The 16358-nt window shown below is 52.0% G+C and overlaps 6 protein-coding genes across 6 annotated transcripts; all 6 read left to right on the top strand.

Moving 5' to 3' along the window:
• Positions 1 to 560: 560 nt before the first annotated feature.
• Positions 561 to 2721, top strand: Z517_08934 (uncharacterized protein; the record flags this gene model as incomplete). The annotated part of the gene is made up of 2 exons (XM_013427448.1): positions 561 to 1568; positions 1624 to 2721. The coding sequence occupies 2 exons, from the start codon at positions 561 to 563 to the stop codon at positions 2719 to 2721; spliced, it is 2106 nt and encodes a 701-aa protein (XP_013282902.1).
• A 1269-nt stretch (positions 2722 to 3990) lies between these two features.
• Z517_08933 (uncharacterized protein) lies at positions 3991 to 5836 on the top strand (the record flags this gene model as incomplete). Its single annotated transcript, XM_013427447.1, has 2 exons — positions 3991 to 4216; positions 4278 to 5836. 2 exons carry the CDS (start codon positions 3991 to 3993, stop codon positions 5834 to 5836), a joined length of 1785 nt encoding a protein of 594 aa, XP_013282901.1.
• Positions 5837 to 6558: 722 nt separating this feature from the next.
• On the top strand, positions 6559 to 6972 carry Z517_08932 (uncharacterized protein; the record flags this gene model as incomplete). Its single annotated transcript, XM_013427446.1, has 1 exon — positions 6559 to 6972. The coding sequence occupies one exon, from the start codon at positions 6559 to 6561 to the stop codon at positions 6970 to 6972; it is 414 nt and encodes a 137-aa protein (XP_013282900.1).
• Positions 6973 to 8569: 1597 nt separating this feature from the next.
• Positions 8570 to 9385, top strand: Z517_08931 (uncharacterized protein; the record flags this gene model as incomplete). Its single annotated transcript, XM_013427445.1, has 1 exon — positions 8570 to 9385. One exon carries the CDS (start codon positions 8570 to 8572, stop codon positions 9383 to 9385), a length of 816 nt encoding a protein of 271 aa, XP_013282899.1.
• Positions 9386 to 10623: 1238 nt separating this feature from the next.
• On the top strand, positions 10624 to 10815 carry Z517_08930 (uncharacterized protein; the record flags this gene model as incomplete). The annotated part of the gene is made up of 1 exon (XM_013427444.1): positions 10624 to 10815. One exon carries the CDS (start codon positions 10624 to 10626, stop codon positions 10813 to 10815), a length of 192 nt encoding a protein of 63 aa, XP_013282898.1.
• Positions 10816 to 12475: 1660 nt separating this feature from the next.
• Positions 12476 to 16120, top strand: Z517_08929 (uncharacterized protein; the record flags this gene model as incomplete). The annotated part of the gene is made up of 2 exons (XM_013427443.1): positions 12476 to 12711; positions 12760 to 16120. The coding sequence occupies 2 exons, from the start codon at positions 12476 to 12478 to the stop codon at positions 16118 to 16120; spliced, it is 3597 nt and encodes a 1198-aa protein (XP_013282897.1).
• Positions 16121 to 16358: the final 238 nt, after the last annotated feature.

Below are 16358 nucleotides of genomic sequence, written 5' to 3'. Positions count from 1 at the left end.
ACAAAAAACCACCTGATGGCAGCCGCATTCCTTTGACATACTGTCACGATTTTCCGATTTCAATTTCGATTCTTTCTTGAACTGCCGGAGCTCAATCGTCAGCCCAAGTTGTTCGGTCAGACCCCTCGCTATCCGGTCCTCTGCACGCGAGCAGCCATTTTCCATCCCGAACTCTGTCTAGATCCCCTGTACGTCCTCGACGCAGTTGACATGGTCCTCTCTTTGCAACGACTTGCCTGAACGTCGTGGCAGAGGCATGTTGGTTGACACTGTATCCCCCTCACAGATTTGATCATACTGCCGATCGTAAGAGATCCGACACATGAAGGCCAGGTCCAACGACGAATCCCTATTTCCTTCCGCTCCTGTCACTTTACCCTCTCATCTATCGGGGAAACGAAACCTCGCAAGAGTCTAGGACACCTACGCACACGCCTACGGCTTAACCCCTGTTCTCCTACCTCCCGATGACGACCGCAGTGGCATCGCCTCCAAGCTTTCCGAATATATCCAGGCTCAATTGGAATGGTCTAAGCGGCACAGGAGGAGGGTTTTCTGCAATGAGCACTGACGAAGTGTCTCGGATGTTTTTACCTCAACGCAAGACTGTACACAGGAGTAATTCGTCCTCGTCGCTCTCATCCACTAGTTCTTCTGGTTCAACGGTCACCCTCACCCAGAGTGATGGCTCATCAGAACCCGCTCATGGACCAAAGAAGAAAACAAGGGGAGGGTTCTGGCCTGTTTCCAAGTCGGAGTCGACCGCGAGTGTCTCCAATGCCCGGGCAAACGGGTCGCTTCAAACGGCTATCGGAAACTCCTTGGTAGGAAAGAGTCCGGTACAGCCAGCACTGCCGAATCAGAGTCCAACAACTCAAGTGAATGGGTCCAGAGTTGTAAATGGAGCGGTCACTGGCGAGCCAGCCGCGATTTTGGCACTGTTACCGATGAATGGCACGTTCGAGAGGAAACAGATCAATCTCCCATTCTATCCAGAAGTCCTTCGCATTGGCCGTCAGACAAATGCAAAGACTGTTCCAACTCCCGTGAACGGATATTTTGACTCCAAGGTGCTGTCGCGACAACATGCCGAAGTATGGGCAGATCGGAGTGGGAAGGTGTTCATCAGAGATGTGAAGTCGTCAAATGGCACCTTTGTCAACGGACAGCGACTCTCGCCGGAAAATCGAGAATCCGAGCCCCATGAACTTCGTCAACACGACACACTAGAATTGGGCATAGATATCGTGAGCGAGGATCAAAAGACCATTGTTCACCACAAGGTTTCAGCCAAGGTGGAATATGTAGGCTTGCCTGGAACGACCAACAACGTGCTCGATCTTACTTTTGGCGACCTGGATCCCTCTCATGGTGGAAGCCTATTGGCATCACCTGTAAGTTCACCAATGCTTCACAGTCGAAGCCGGCCTGGGGGACCGACAACGAACGGGCGGGCTTCGGCTCCATCAAGCGTCGCAGGCAGTCAGATGAGTTCAATTGCGCAGCAACGGATGAATATGTGGGGTGCCACGCCTCTGAATGTGGAACAGCTTGTCAAGACATTGGCCGTAAGTCAGCTTTTTTAAACCACCCAGTACACTAGAAACTAACAGTTCTTTACAGATAGAGATGCGAGCAGCAAGACAGCAGGCGGAGGAACTCGACCAGGCGGGTGCGTTTCTGAACTCATTGTTGACACCTGGGGCAGCAGCGCCCCGACCTCAGCCCACATCAAAGGAAGGGGTTCCTCAACGGCAGTCCAATGGACGTGCTAAGGCTCCCAAAATGGAGCATATGACGCGCTTCGCTGATCCCCCAGCACCACCGCCACAGCAACCGCTTCCGGAGAAGCCAGACTCTTCAAAAGCAAGCCCTGTTGCAACATCATTTACGAATCTCCTGAAGCGCGGAGAAACCGCTAAACCGCCCAGCAATGCATCAAATTCTCCCACAAATACTCAAAACAGTCAAATGATGTCTCTCATCGAGGCGCTGTCTATCGCCAAAAAGGAACTTGACTCTCAGGGCGCCCGCGTGAAGCAACTAGAAGATATGCTGAGGCAGGAACGGTCAGCCAGAGAGGATGCTGAAGAACGTGCTCGAAAGCTCGAACAACATGCAGCATCACGGCCGGTCTCGGTCGTTGAAGAAGAATCCGAAACTCCGACAGAATCTACTCACGACGCGAAGGGCATTGAAGAAGTGGGAAACGAGGCGAACGGCGAACTTGATGCGAGAACGATGAGCCTACAGCAGAACCTGGACCAAGTTCTTGGGGAGATGCAGAGACTAAAAGCAGACGTGGACCAATTCCAGCGTCGCGCAGAGACAGCAGAAGCCGATGCAACCAACGCCCGGAAAAGCCTCGCAGAGATGATTGATAAGATTCGAGCAGAAAACGAGAAAGCCGAATCATCCACAAGGAAGTCGCGTGAACATGAAACACGCACCCAGGGTGACGAGGACGCTGAGGCTACCAACGCGGAAGAAGAGCAAATCTCGACGTCCCTAATCCAGTCAGTCGCACAAGCAAATGGCCACGTTCGCACACCCAGATTACCTGAGCACCTTGAGCGGGCAGTGGCAACGGTTCTACGAGACAAAAGCAGTAGCTCAGATGCTATTGCTCAGTCAGCACCATACGTGTCCATGCTCGGGGTGGTCCTAATCGGAGTAGGACTAATGGCCTATCTCAACTCCTGGCAGAAGTCGGAAACATGACACGTCGATGCCAGGAGGCAGTAATTTTCATTTCGTTGGACATACTATCTCCTAAACTTCTTCAGTCGGGCGATCGGCGCCTGAAGCCTCACTCTTTCCTTTCCAGCACGGTACCGGGCGTGGCGTTACAAATGGACAAGATCAATCTCCAAGGGCGGCGATATTGTCAATATTCAGCTAGGGCAATTCACAGGCCCAATGCTGAAATTGGCACAGCAAGCACGGCGTCAAAGGTGTGTCAAAACAGAGCTTCGACATTTATCATGGTCGAGGCAAATAGCAACCAGCAACAGATTGTGGGCGGGGCGTTTGTCGTGGAATGCATGAGGCAAAAGACCTGGGCGGAATAGGCGCCGTGTACATATGTACGTCGTGTTAGGATTGTTGTCAGCCTTGTTGCTCTCAAAGTACTCGAGGCAAAGACAAGGTCTGAGCAGTCCAGTCCATCAGGCTAACATGAAATGATGATACGAGCTTCAAGAACAGATGTAGCAAGGTCTTTATTACTGGTCACCTTTTGACATAATCGGGCATCGTCTTGGTATTGAATCCGGTATAAACGCAGCGCCAGATGCTGGGATAATCTCCCCCTGACCAGGCTGAGTAACGGGGAAGTGACAGCAAATGCCGGGTGGAACTTGATAACTTTGTTGAGCCTCACTAACCCGACAGGCACTCCATTCCAGAGATAGGTACTCGTACACTGAACGAGATGCCCCTCGTGGGGAAACCGTTGAGGAATCCAGTCAAGCCACAGTTTTCTGCCCCTTTTCGGCGAACGAGATGTGGGTGGAGCAAGGCCAGTTCCTCCATTGAGCCGTCAGCATCTTCGGTCTCCGGCGATAGATCGCGTTTGTTTCTCGTATCCATCTTTCAGTCGTGCGGTTGGTGGCACCTGTGACGGGAGCGTTACGCCATGTCTTTTGGTCGTTCTGGTGGTTCTTCGGGTTCTGTCCGCCGTTTCCGTCTCGTCTCGAGAAGGTCGATGTCAAAATGACGTAGGAAAATACAAAGGATACACACACTCTCCGCAGTTCTATTCGGGGAAACGCATTGTCCCTGTCCCTGTCCCTGTCCTACTGGGGCCTCAACGCGAGGTAACTTCCGTTCCTCCATCGGAGGGTTGGCGAGTTGGTTGATATCAACCTGTGGTGGCCCCAACACGCAGAACGCCCAATATGACGATCCTCTGCGCTCAAGTGGCCGTTGCAATTCCTATGCTTCGTGTCCCTCTGGTGTGCATGTGTGTGAACCAACAAAGCCAATACCATGAAACCTGTGACGCTGCGTTATTCAATACTCCGCAAATGGCAGAGGCATCTCAGAGGTGCTGCCTCCAGTCTCCACAAGGCCGAATTGCGGACTGATCAGATCTCTGGGAGGTATTGGCAGAGGCGCTCGTTTGCTACGCCAGTCGAGGTCACCAAGGATGCAAACAAAGAAGACTCGAGCGATCCCAGGGAAAAGGTGGTGATCTTGGGTAGTGGTTGGGCAGGTACTGTACCCGTCCCGCGTCCAAGTATGTTCCGAGCAGAGCGCTGACCTCGTACAAACAGGTTATGTCCTAGGTCGCCAGCTGGACAAGAGAAAATATCGCGTTGTCATCGTCTCGCCTCGCTCATACTTTGTCTTTACTCCTCTCCTCAACGACACCACCGTGGGCACCCTCGAATTCCGAAACGTGCTCGAGTCCGTGAGAAAGAAAAACAGTGGCTTGGAGTACATTCAAGGCTGGGCAGACGATGTCAACTTTGCGGACAGAACCGTTACCATTGAACCCTCAGTCCTGGATCCAGATGTAGGCCACGCGATGACTGGGCCGAGAAAACCGAATGAACAGCAGACGGCCAGTGGGTACGCTGTGAAAGGCGTTTTCCCTCACGGCCCGTGGCAAAAGGAGGTACAGATGGGCGGGACCGGCTCGCATGAAGTTCCTACGTTTCCCATCCACTACGACAAATTGATTATTGCTGTGGGCACCTATAGCCAGACGTTCGGCACCAAGGGCGTGAGAGAAAATGCATGGTTTCTGAAGGACGTGCGAGATGCAGTTGCCATACGTCGACGGATCCTGGAGTTATTCGAACTCGCACGGTTACCCATCATCCCCGAAGAAACAAAGAAGCACCTCTTGCACTTTGCCGTCGTCGGTGGTGGTCCGACGGGGATGGAATTCGCCGCCTGTCTGTCGGACCTGCTGAGAGACGACCTCTCCAAAATCCACCCTGATCTCATGAGATACGTTCGCATCAGTCTCTACGACGTCGCCCCCAAGGTTCTCCCCATGTTCGACGCCTCACTCGCCGACTACGCGGTGAAACAGTATAGACGCCAGAACATTGAGATCAAAACCTCCCACCATGTCGAAGAACTCCGAAAGGGGTTCCCTAACGACGAAAAAGCTCGCCAGGATCAAGCCAGCCAAGTCAAAGGACGAGTCTACACGATCAACACGCAAGAAGAAGGCGATGTCGGTATTGGCATGTGTGTGTGGTCCACCGGAAACATGAACAACCCGTTTGTGATGAAGGCACTCAATCATGTGCGCCGATTCCCGACAGAATCGGCACAAATCACCCAGGGAGAATTGACGGATCCGATGCAACGACAATGGATCATCCAGCGCGATGCCAGAACCGGTGTCATCTTGGTAGATGACCACTTTCGGTTGCACCTGACCACAGCGTGCGCCGAGGGCATGAAGGAAGATGAAAAGCCCAAGGCGTACATGAAGAATGTGTTCGCGCTGGGGGACACGAGCAAATTGATGTCTGGTGCCCTGCCAGCCACTGCGCAAGTCGCCAATCAGCAGGCCCTCTGGCTTGGGAAGACGCTGAACAAGCACCCTGCGCCCGAGGAGTTTCGGAAGCAGAAGGGATTTACTTTCAGGAATTTAGGCGTTTTGACGTATCTCGGAGGAGCCAAAGCCATTCTTCAGGGTGGCAACGGAAATGGCAACGGTGGTGGTGCCGCGAAGGGGATCAAAGGGCTGGCCGCCTACCTTATTTGGAGAGGAGCATATCTCACGATGACGCTGAGTTGGAGGAACAAGTTCCTTGTCGTGGTGCAATGGGCGGCTGTCAAGGTGTTTGGGAGGGATATCAGTCGGTTCTAGGGGGGCTACCAATCTGGGAAGATGATAGGTCTGGAAGGGCGGGTTTCTTGAATCCCGCAAGACTGGTTTTATGGCTGGTCTCTTGCCGGCATTGGATGGGCAGGCGTTTCTGGAGATAGACAGGGACTTGGACAGATACTGCGAGGTGATACCAGACATGCGAGTATCTGCTTTGATAATAACGTCGAGGACAATTCAAAAGCGATGGATATGTCGGGGTTAAAGGCACAGTATCATCTTCGATACAGACACGGCAACCGTTGTTCCCCGCTCGAAACTGGCTTACCGGGTTGGATTATGGCTCATGCATCTTTCGTCCGACCAGGCCGACTAACTATCAAGCGAGCTGAACAAGGGACAACCTCGCTTCCTCGCTATGTCATTCGAGGCGGCAAGGGGGCGGTCTTTTGCTTTGGTGTTGCATTGCGGCGTATTCGGGGGCCGCGGCCTTTTAAAGCGGAGTAGATCGTGGATTTAGCAGGCAAGCTATGCAGCTACGGATGTAGGCATGTAGATCGACCGTTTACATAAGAGCCTTATTTGCGGGATGAATGGATGGATACATCTGTACATGTATAAAAGGAGTGAACACTCATGATGCTGTAGGGTCGACGTTCCTCAGTCTTGTCGTCGCCTTCAACAACACTGATCAAAAAACTGGAGAAACCACGCCCACACCTACATCCGCAGATCAACGCTCAACGCTCAAGGAAACAAAGACAATGGCCTCTGCCGACTCCGTCTCCGCCGACGTCGCTCACACCCTAGCCTACGCCAACCTCCTCGACGTCTTCAGCAACCGGAACCGCGAGTCGCGCCGCCGTGCCATCCAAGAAACATACCACGCAGACGTGACCTTCTACGAGCCGGACAGTGTCACCACGGGCCACGACGGCGTCGACAGCAAGTGCGAGGAACTGCTCAGCGCGCGCAAGGGTTGGGGGTTCGTGCCCGTGGGTAACGTGCAGCGCAACCACGGCATGGTCTATCTTGCATGGGGGTTTGGGCCGCGAGACACGGCGACCGGCGAGGTCGAGGCCAAGGTCAAGGGGGCGGATGTGCTGATGGTGGAGGAGGGCAAGATCCGCAAGTTCTGGGTCATTATAGAGGGGGTGACGGATTCAAAGTCTTCTTGATCACTTGCCACAATATAATATCTAATGCATGCCGGGATTTGTTGTGTTCAGCCAAACAAGGAAAACAGAAACACTGAGCGGCGGCGGAGGGGAGTGCGGCTTGGCATATTTGCCCTTCCTTCTTCCTTCCTACGTCCTGTGTCTTCCCCCTGCGTTTTGGTATAAAACACCTATTTATTATCACCTGCTGAAATAGCGAATTCGAACCCCTTCTGCGATGCTACTGTCGCCGACAACACCTTTGCAACCACCCTCAAGTCCAACAACCAGAACCTTTGCGATGTCGGGGCGAACTTTCCCACAGATGGAGCTTTACAAGATGCCAGAGGCAAATCGGATGACTGAGAACACCACCCACGGGCCCTAGATATCCTGGATTGCTGAACCCCACGGGTTCCCCAGTGCCCGGAGCCTCCCATGCCACCCTTCGTTATTGGAAAAACGTGGGGACCATCACTTTGTTCTGACACTGTAACAGACGACCGGGATGAACGTCCAACGCTCAGGCTGGTCGCTTATCTGAGCCACCTCATCTTTTCAGATCTGCAATAATGGCCGGATAAAACACAGGAAGATCGGGTTCAAGCACCAAGAATTTCTCGAGGTCGAGGGAACCAGCGCAGTGCCATTTCTTGCGAAACGCAAGCCGAGACCCTACCTCAGTGTGTGGGACTGAGGCTGAAAGCTCTACTCTACTAAGAATCAAGAAAAGGCAGAACACAGCAAAGGAAGGGAAGATACCAACAACACCAAGACAGCTTAAGCACACCCTTCCCTTCCCGAGGTAAGCAGCACTTTTTCATTCTGTGATATGGATATCTTTCTGCCACACCATCAGCCACAGACAGAGGTCGCGGTTGTTATGTAACGATGATATACTTGCTCGTACTCGGTATATATATGGATTGCTCGCATACCTGAATGCATTATCACCGTCTGGGTAGTATGGTACACGCGATCTCGAGACCCAAGTCATCACTCAAACCAGAATCCGAGAAACAGGAGACCATATCCTCAGGCCTGGTGTCCAAGTCCAATGGACCTCGGATAGTTCTAGTTCTTGTCCACGCTCATCAAGATGAACATTGTCGCGATGGTGGAGACTGGAGAGACCCTCTCTCGCTCTCTCCGTCCATTTTCGTGAAACACGAAGACCTTGGGTTATATTATTAATGCGTTCCTGGGCATGAGAGTCAACGGAGTTGTTGCTTGCAGGTGGGTTATGCATCGGTCTTGGTCACAATTATACAAAGTACCCCACAATTCCCCCGAGGATTTGGGTAAAATGCCCACAGAAGAGGAATAGGAAACTACAACTTCCAAGCCCATGCGCGCGCGCCTGTAGCTTCAACCAAAATGTGTAACCTCGTAATTTTGTATGGGATGCCAGATTTACGACTCGTTCGCCTCGGAAGGACCCTCCAACAGAGGACTACGCATATTCAGCGCTTGAGTAGTATATATAAAGATAATAGTTCTCTTAATTCATCTATATCTGCCTTGCTGTATCTATGCCTGCTGATAAATCTCCACCAAACCTATAAATCCCCGTGCCATAAACTGTCATTCGAGAACGTTATTTTCTCTATATAAAAAAATGGCAGCGAGCAAAGTCGGATCCTTGGAAGGCAAAACTGCCTTGGTTACCGGAGGTTCTAGAGGTATTGGTGCTGCGGTCGCCGTCCAACTAGCACAAAGAGGGGCTTCGAAAATCGCAATCACATATGCCGGAAACACCAAAGCCGCCGACAGCACACTTGAGGAGTTGAAGAAGTTGGGTGTCCAGAAGGCAATCGCAATCCAGGCCGACCTGCTGGATCCGCGGTTGGGAGCAAACTTGATCCCCCAAGTCCTCAGTGGGTTGGATACCAAGACCATCGACATCACTGTGTGCAATGCAGCTCTCAATACCCCTGATCTCGTCGTCCCCTTCGCCAACATAACCCTCGAGAAGTTTAACAAGGTCTTCCAAGGAAATACCTTCTCCGCCATCAGCATCATCGCTGCAGTCCTACCACATCTGCCCGTAAAAGGCGGCCGGGTCGTCACCATCTCAAGTATCATGTCCAAGTTGGCGAATGACGACGTCTCGATCGCCTATGGTGCAAGCAAGGCTGCATTGGACAGTATTACTCGATCTCTAGCAGCAAGCTTTGCAGCAACAAAACATGCCACGTTCAACTCGGTCAGCGTCGGGTCGACAGCAACTGATCCTCTGAAGGCTGTCATGAAAGTGCTTCCATCAGCGATCGAAGAATCCGTGGCGCCACATACGATTGAGAAGAGACCTGGTGAACCCGAGGAGGTCGCGTCGGTTGTAGGATTTCTGGCCAGCGACGAGGCGCGGTGGGTCAACGGAGCCCAGATCCCAGCTCATGGCGGCAACAGGTATATGCTCGCTCTACAAGGTTGAAGTGAATACATGATGTTTTCGGCCCCAACTGGCAACTTTTGATAGAAATCAAAAGACGGATAGTAGAGTCTGTACGTTACTTCTCTGCTTTTGGTTGAGGATCATAATCATTCTCGAGGCGGTACACGACACCCAAGATCCTCCCAATGTATTGTTCGGTCAAAATTTCACAATATATCTGTGACTCTGAACATGCTGCAAGTGAACCAGGGGTGACGAAGGCTGCGTTATGCTTATTTGAATAAGCCCACAGAAGTTGTGAAGGTATTACCGCTTGACCTCTACTCCGGTAGAGGGTTACAGCTCTCGATGCGATCTACTTCAATCAATGCCGCCTTGTGATGGAGAGAAAATGCACCAAGTCTCTGTGCATCTAGTATTAACGCTGAGGACGCTGGAGTTATGACTGACCTGCCGGCACTGGAAAGGATGGTCTTTGTGGAAGGATGATTGAAGATGCGGGTCAGTCATTTCCTCCATGCGAAATTCAAAGTGGGGGCCGGAGGAGTGTTTAACCGGAATGCAGTGCCATGTGAAAAAGCAAAGCACGACATTCGGTTCCTGGATGCTGGACCAGCAATACCTGAGGTCTGGGTGGTAGATCGTGCAAGATCGTGGCAAACCTAGGGACCCATAGGTAAGGACGAGCCTCCATTCTCAGTTCCCAAGCACCTCAAAACACCATACCTGGAGATTCTTGTGGCACACCGCCGTCAAATAATAGGTGATAAGCCTTCGGGACCTGTCAGCGCCAGCACCCACAGCCTCTTATCACTAAGTTTTTGCGAGGTGGTTGGGACACTGGTATTCAACATCCGCGGATTTTGGCTGGAGGAACGGAGGAAGCTTCTATCTTTGGAAGTTTCCCCTGAGACACGCTAGTCTCCAAGTGGCATCCCGGTCGTCAACATATTATGAGTTTTTTTTGTTCCAGAAAATTTTAGGTTTCCAGACCGCTATGGGCCATGATAACAAAGTGACAGTACTACTACCAGTCCATGCACCACGTTGCTACATCGGTTGATAGATGTGATTGTATTTAACCCCATCGTCCATTCTTTTACATCGGTCTCTCTCCTGTCACCTGCATATCCTCAAATCATTTGATTCCTTGACTTGAATCTCCCTGGGCCCCAAATACCTGCCAGTCCTCCACACAGTCAGTACATACACAACTGCACCTACCGACGAATTTCTTCCCAACGAGACCTTACCGATTCTCTTTCTCAACCAGCACAATGTCTGCCATCTTTGCTTTCGCCAAAGCAACCGTCCCCACCGTTGCCACGGCCATCGCTCCTTTTGCGGCCGTCTACTACTGGCCCAAGAAGTCGGAAGTCTTCTACTATACACCCAAGAACTCGACGACTCCTCTCTTCAGTCTACCGCGACCTAATATCGCTGTTGGAGCCCCGAACTCTGTCCTCTAAAAGTCTATCGAACACAATACAGCAAACTTCCTACCACCCATTCGTCTCACTACGAGATTGAGCATATGGGCACATAATAGACGAATACATTTTTGGGTTGGCGTTCCAATTTTCAGCGAGGATCGTTACATTCGCAGCGCAGCACATCACAGATACCCATATAGATCGCTGCTATTACGGAATAGACATTTAGAGGTTACTTCAAAAGCATGAACTGGTTCCACCATCTCTCCCTGATCAGCGCAGGGAAGGGTGTTTTGAGCGTTGGTTGAGCATCTGAGTTGATATGGCATTTCGAGCGATTCTACACCTAATCCCACAATCTGAAACCTCTGATTTTACAGAAAATAATTCTTTCTTCGAATAGCTGTTTGGTCAAGTTCTCTCACAAAACTAGCGGTGTCCACGCCCAACGGTGATGGTGCTACTGCCCAGAGGGATCCAGAAGCATATCGAACGACATTCTACCCAGAGTAGATACCTGAGCGGTGACGAGAACGAACAAGCACACAGACAAGTGACAACTCTGTTTGATCTTCGATCTGTCCTCCCTACCACTGGCTCGGGATTCTTGGCTAAGATCCAAGATCTGCTCACCCGAGCTCTGTTTGTTGTGGTAGCGTGGTATGTTGTCTGCTGCATTCCTCGCCACTACTCTGCATCTGTTTGCGGCTGCATGACAACCCGAGCACGGACTTCTTTCTCCATTCATGATTCCATGAGCTGCCCATGTCGGCATGGAATCCAACGCGTCCAGCTTCACGTGCTCCTGCTCTTCCAACCTAGGGTCGTATGAGGGGTGTTGTCGACGACATCTTGATTGGACGAGGTCTGGGGATTTTCGAGTCATTCTATACCTCTTCCACTTACATATGTGACTAAAATTTCGTGTACCATCCATCTCTTCCGACTGCACTTGATACCGAGATCATCGAGGGGAGAACCACGATGACTGGTCTGACGATCACCTTGACGTATGGCACGGGCGGGGTCAAGAGGATGCGCCAGCGATATAGCCCGGAAGTTGGGGTGAGAGCAGTGACATTGGGGATTCTGAGAGGTTATTGTCGCATAAGTCGTCTTTAGTGGTTGCACAAACACACGTGCGGTAGAGGACATTCATGATTATGCAGATGCGGGATGCGATCATCCGTGGATAGGTGCAGTCTGATTAATGGGGGACGGGATCTTGATCCACGTTCAATAGTCTGGACTCTGGAACAGAGGTGCCGGACGTGGAGAAAGAGTCTGAATCCAGCTGAGCATTGGGAGCTTCAAGGACCAAGATAGCAAGAGAGAGATCCTGGTACTCCGTATCTAGTTATTACATGGTGGTGGAGCATATTATTACGGGTACCGTGTAGGTAGCTACCTCGTACGGGGTATTTATTCACCAAACAGCCCCCCGTGGCTGATGGCGACCTTCCCTGGACGCTCGGGGAAACCTCGCCAAACCTCATCGTCATCTCGCAGGAAGATTTCGCTTTCACAGCGACTGGCCACCTTCGTGTTCACATCCAGGTCTCACCAAGATGCTTCCACAACGTCCATCTCACCGTCCGATCATCATGCTACGCGACATTCCGATGCGGTGATAATCTCGCACCAAACCCCATGACAGCCCTTTCAACCTCCCACTCCGACGTCGGTCATCGTCGCCATGAGCTCCTTACTCAACCCCATTCACAGCGCGAAGCAGAAATGCCGCCCAAAGCACCAAGTTCTTGTCCTGAAATGTTATCCCAAATACCAGAAGAATGTCCAGGAGGTCAAGCCCATGTCCTCCGAACTCAGCTATCTTCTCTACTATGCATCCACCCGGCGGAACAAGCTGCAGAAGGTCGGCGCATTTCTGGAGAAGAAGAACGCTGGTGATGTCTGGAAAGGAAGGCTCGGGTGCGCACCACAATAACTCTGCAACGATCATTGCTAATTGAACTCTAGCAATGTCCAGGTCACCCTCCAGATCCTCGCTGCAATCATCGAGAAAGCACCCCGTGACCTGTCTCTCTACTCCAAATCCGTCCTCACCATACTCGATTCTGTCCTCCGTTCCAAGGACGTGAACATGGTGGAAGACTCTATTCCTACATTCGAGGCCTTCTGCAAATACGTTGAGGTTGCCTCTCTTACTGCCGACCAGCAGCGTGCTCAGCAGTACATCTCCCTCGTCCAGCACTACTCTGGATTTGCCTTGAAAACAAAACCGACGGATAAGAAACAAAACGACCCCATCCCACTCTCTCTTAGATGGCGGAAAATTGGTCTTCGGGCCATTCGGGCTGTCGTAGCCTCCGATGTTCTGTCTGTGGATTCCAGCCGACAACTCAACCTGGTCATGCCGGTGATTCTGGAGAACATGTCGCTGGAAGAAGAGAATATCCTCTCAACATTACAGCAGCGGGCAAAAACAAGCGAGAGGATGGACGACGAATCCGCCAGGAGGAGACGCATGAGTATCGCGACTGTCACAACCGTCGACACTATCGATGGCGATCCTGCTGCTGCGGTCGAGACCACCGCCGGTGCGGACAAGGTTGCCGAAGAGGAGGTGAGAGCTTTAGCATTAAGGTGCCTGAAACAAATATTCTCTGTTGGCATCGGAAGTACAAGGGGTCAAACTAGGTTGGCAACAGCTTTGACTCTAAAATTCATTGCTTCGAAGAATCCGCCCAAGGTTACGCCGGAAACATCAAGGACTGGCAACTGGGCGACATCTCTGTTCGAAGCCATTGCGCGGTGGACACCCGTACAGGACCGTTTTATCATTGTTGTTACCGCCATGGAAACACTGGTCAGAAGTCCCATGGCGGAAGGAGTTCTGGAAAAACAGCTAGTCCTCACCACCATGATCGATTGGCTTCTCAGTTCGCCCGTCAATCTCATTGGATTGAGCGTCATGGATGTTCTACTTGGCTTCATCCAGCACATGCTAGTCCTCCTCCAACTCGGGGGACCAAATGCTCGCATCACGCAGCCACATCGAGAGGATACTCTCGGGTTCTATCGAGTAACCAAGGAGGCATTCGATCCAGCTTCGGTCTTGACAGAGAACAAGATGTCCCGGACGTTGTCCAAAGAGCTGACAGCATCACCCGTCCGGCAAGAATTGCTTGAGAGGCTACAGAAATGTATAGCCTCTCTTTCCAACCACATCTACTACACCGACCAGATCAGCGACATGCTCACAGCAATTCTAGCGCGGCTCAAACCATCACCACAGTCCGAAGTCCCCACTTCGGCAGCTGCTATTAATGACCCAGCTGCCGCCACGAAAGCAATTGCAGAGTCTGCAAACATACAAGAAGACACCTCCACCTCCACCTTCTTCTCATTTGCAACTGCACGAGTCACTGCCTGCCGAGTCATCAGAGAAATCCTGGTTCGCGCTAATAGCAGACGAAGCATCGGAGGAGCCCCGATTGAAGCACGTGCACGGGTCGGGGTGCAAGTGTGGGAGGGCACGCAGTGGCTCCTCAAAGACGAAGATCATGAAGTGAGGTTTGCGTATGTGGACGCGCTGTTGGCGTGGCTGAAGCTTGAGACCAACAAGAGTGACATGCTTCTACCCCGAGATGGCAATCGAAAGCAGGCACAGTCCAAGAAACTTCAGGGCGAGAACGGTGTGGCGAAACGGGCCGTCTCCAACGCATCCCGCAAAGAAAGCAAACCTACAAGATCCAATTTTCTCGCTCTACTCCATCTCGCTGTCTATGACAGCATTCTTGACGATGTCGAGAATGAAATCAATCTCCTTCTCCTCTACCTTCTCCTAACCAAATTGGTCGAACGTCTTGGTGTCAATGCGGTCCGCAGCGGGTTGCCAATGATACTCAGACTTCAGGAAACAGCCCTTAATGGAGAGGTTGTCTCCACCTCGGGAAGAGTCAATGTCGGGAGTTTTGTGCATGGCTACCTGTGGACAATCGCGGAAAGTTTCGATTTTGAGACGAGTCCAACAGGTCATGAGATCAATGCAGAGATTTCTCGGAGAAAACGTTTTGGGATCTGGCTCGAGAGGATCAAATTCCCAGCCTGGTCCATCGAAGACATCAAACAACTTCGGAGGGAGACTGAAAAAACCCCAAGCTATAATGAAGAAGCCGTGGAAACCATCAAGCCGTTCTTGTCAGTCTCAAATATTGTGGAGGAGATTGCGAGTGCATATGACAACGCTTTGTTGACGCCCCCGACTTCGGCTCCATCGTCACCCGGGAGGGTCTTCTCTGTCCCGACCCTCGGATTTGGCTACGGTTACGGAGCCGCTCCCCCGCCAAAAGCCTCGAGGGAGGATCAACTCCCCCAGAAAGTTAAAGACGAGATGGCTGCAGGATGGAGCAGAGAAGCATGCATTGCTGCGGTCGAAAAGGAGAGCGCCGGATCTATGACGGGCTCAAGGACCGGAGCATCTTCCATACCCAACCACCACCTCGGTGTCAACGGTACTGCTCGCCCTCTGGGTTCTGTGAATGGAAAAGAGTCAACGGCAACGGTAAACGGTACCACAACGCCAACTTACGGTCTTATGGGCGGATTAGGAAGCCTCACTCAAGTCCGACGAGCGAGCGCCACCGGCTCTCCTGCAAGGGTTCCGACTACCTCGAGCAGAGAATCAACAGTCAGAGTCACTGATTTGAAGCGAGCTCTATCCGGCTATGGCGTTACTGGAAGGCGACAGAGCCCGCTACGGAGACCACAGACAAGTTCTCGGAGAAGTGCAGGGAGCAGCGGAAGTAGCAGCATGCTTAGTTGGGATGATGCCGACGACCGTAACCCGTCCTTCCTCGACGTAGCGGCCACTGGCAACCCAACCGAACAGAGTCTAGAGAGCAGTCCACCCAGGCCGCAGACGTCCTCCAGCACCGCACAAACGAGAGACTCCACGTACCATGATCAAACAACCCTGCCGAATGTCACAGTAGATCCTCGTACGGATGCGGATGTTCCGCCAGTACCAAAGATCCCGTCAACGCTCAATCCTCCTGGTACATGGCCCCGCGATGCTTCACCAGCGCGACCCGCGGACGCTGCAGCGGATGCCCCTGTCGCGGGCGTCCCTGAAAGTCCCCAGTCACGAAAACCCACAGGCAAGGTGTATTCGCAGTCGCCAGGGCGAGAAAAGCAAAGTATGCGAAAGACATCACGGCCAACAAGCCGTAAGGGTGCGACACCACTCTCTTCATCCCCGAACGAAAAGTTCGATTTGGGATCACTGTTGGCTGCCATTCCCGTTCCGGTCGCAGAGGCAGTAGGGGACATGCAGAAGGAAACCCGACCCGGCAGGCTCATCCGGCCGCCTTATTGATGGATGGTAATGATGAGAGAAACCCTGGATTGTATATTACTTGGGCCATGTCTTTCCTAGCCAGGTGTTAGAGATAAGCCTTCCTTGTTTGTATCGTGTTTGGGTGTTTCTTCCAGGTTAGACTCGCCTGGCGTTTCTGCGAGATACTGTCTCTATGGCCAAAATGCAATATTTTGTCTTCTACAAGATATAGACCCAAGAGAGGCGGGATCAGTCCATTCACTTGTTATGTACTCGG

This window comes from Fonsecaea pedrosoi, assembly GCF_000835455.1.
Source record: "Fonsecaea pedrosoi CBS 271.37 unplaced genomic scaffold supercont1.5, whole genome shotgun sequence".
In the NCBI taxonomy this organism is placed as follows: domain Eukaryota; kingdom Fungi; phylum Ascomycota; class Eurotiomycetes; order Chaetothyriales; family Herpotrichiellaceae; genus Fonsecaea; species Fonsecaea pedrosoi.
The sequence above is the reverse complement of the archived record's forward strand: the minus strand, read 5'-3'. Positions and strand labels throughout refer to the sequence as shown.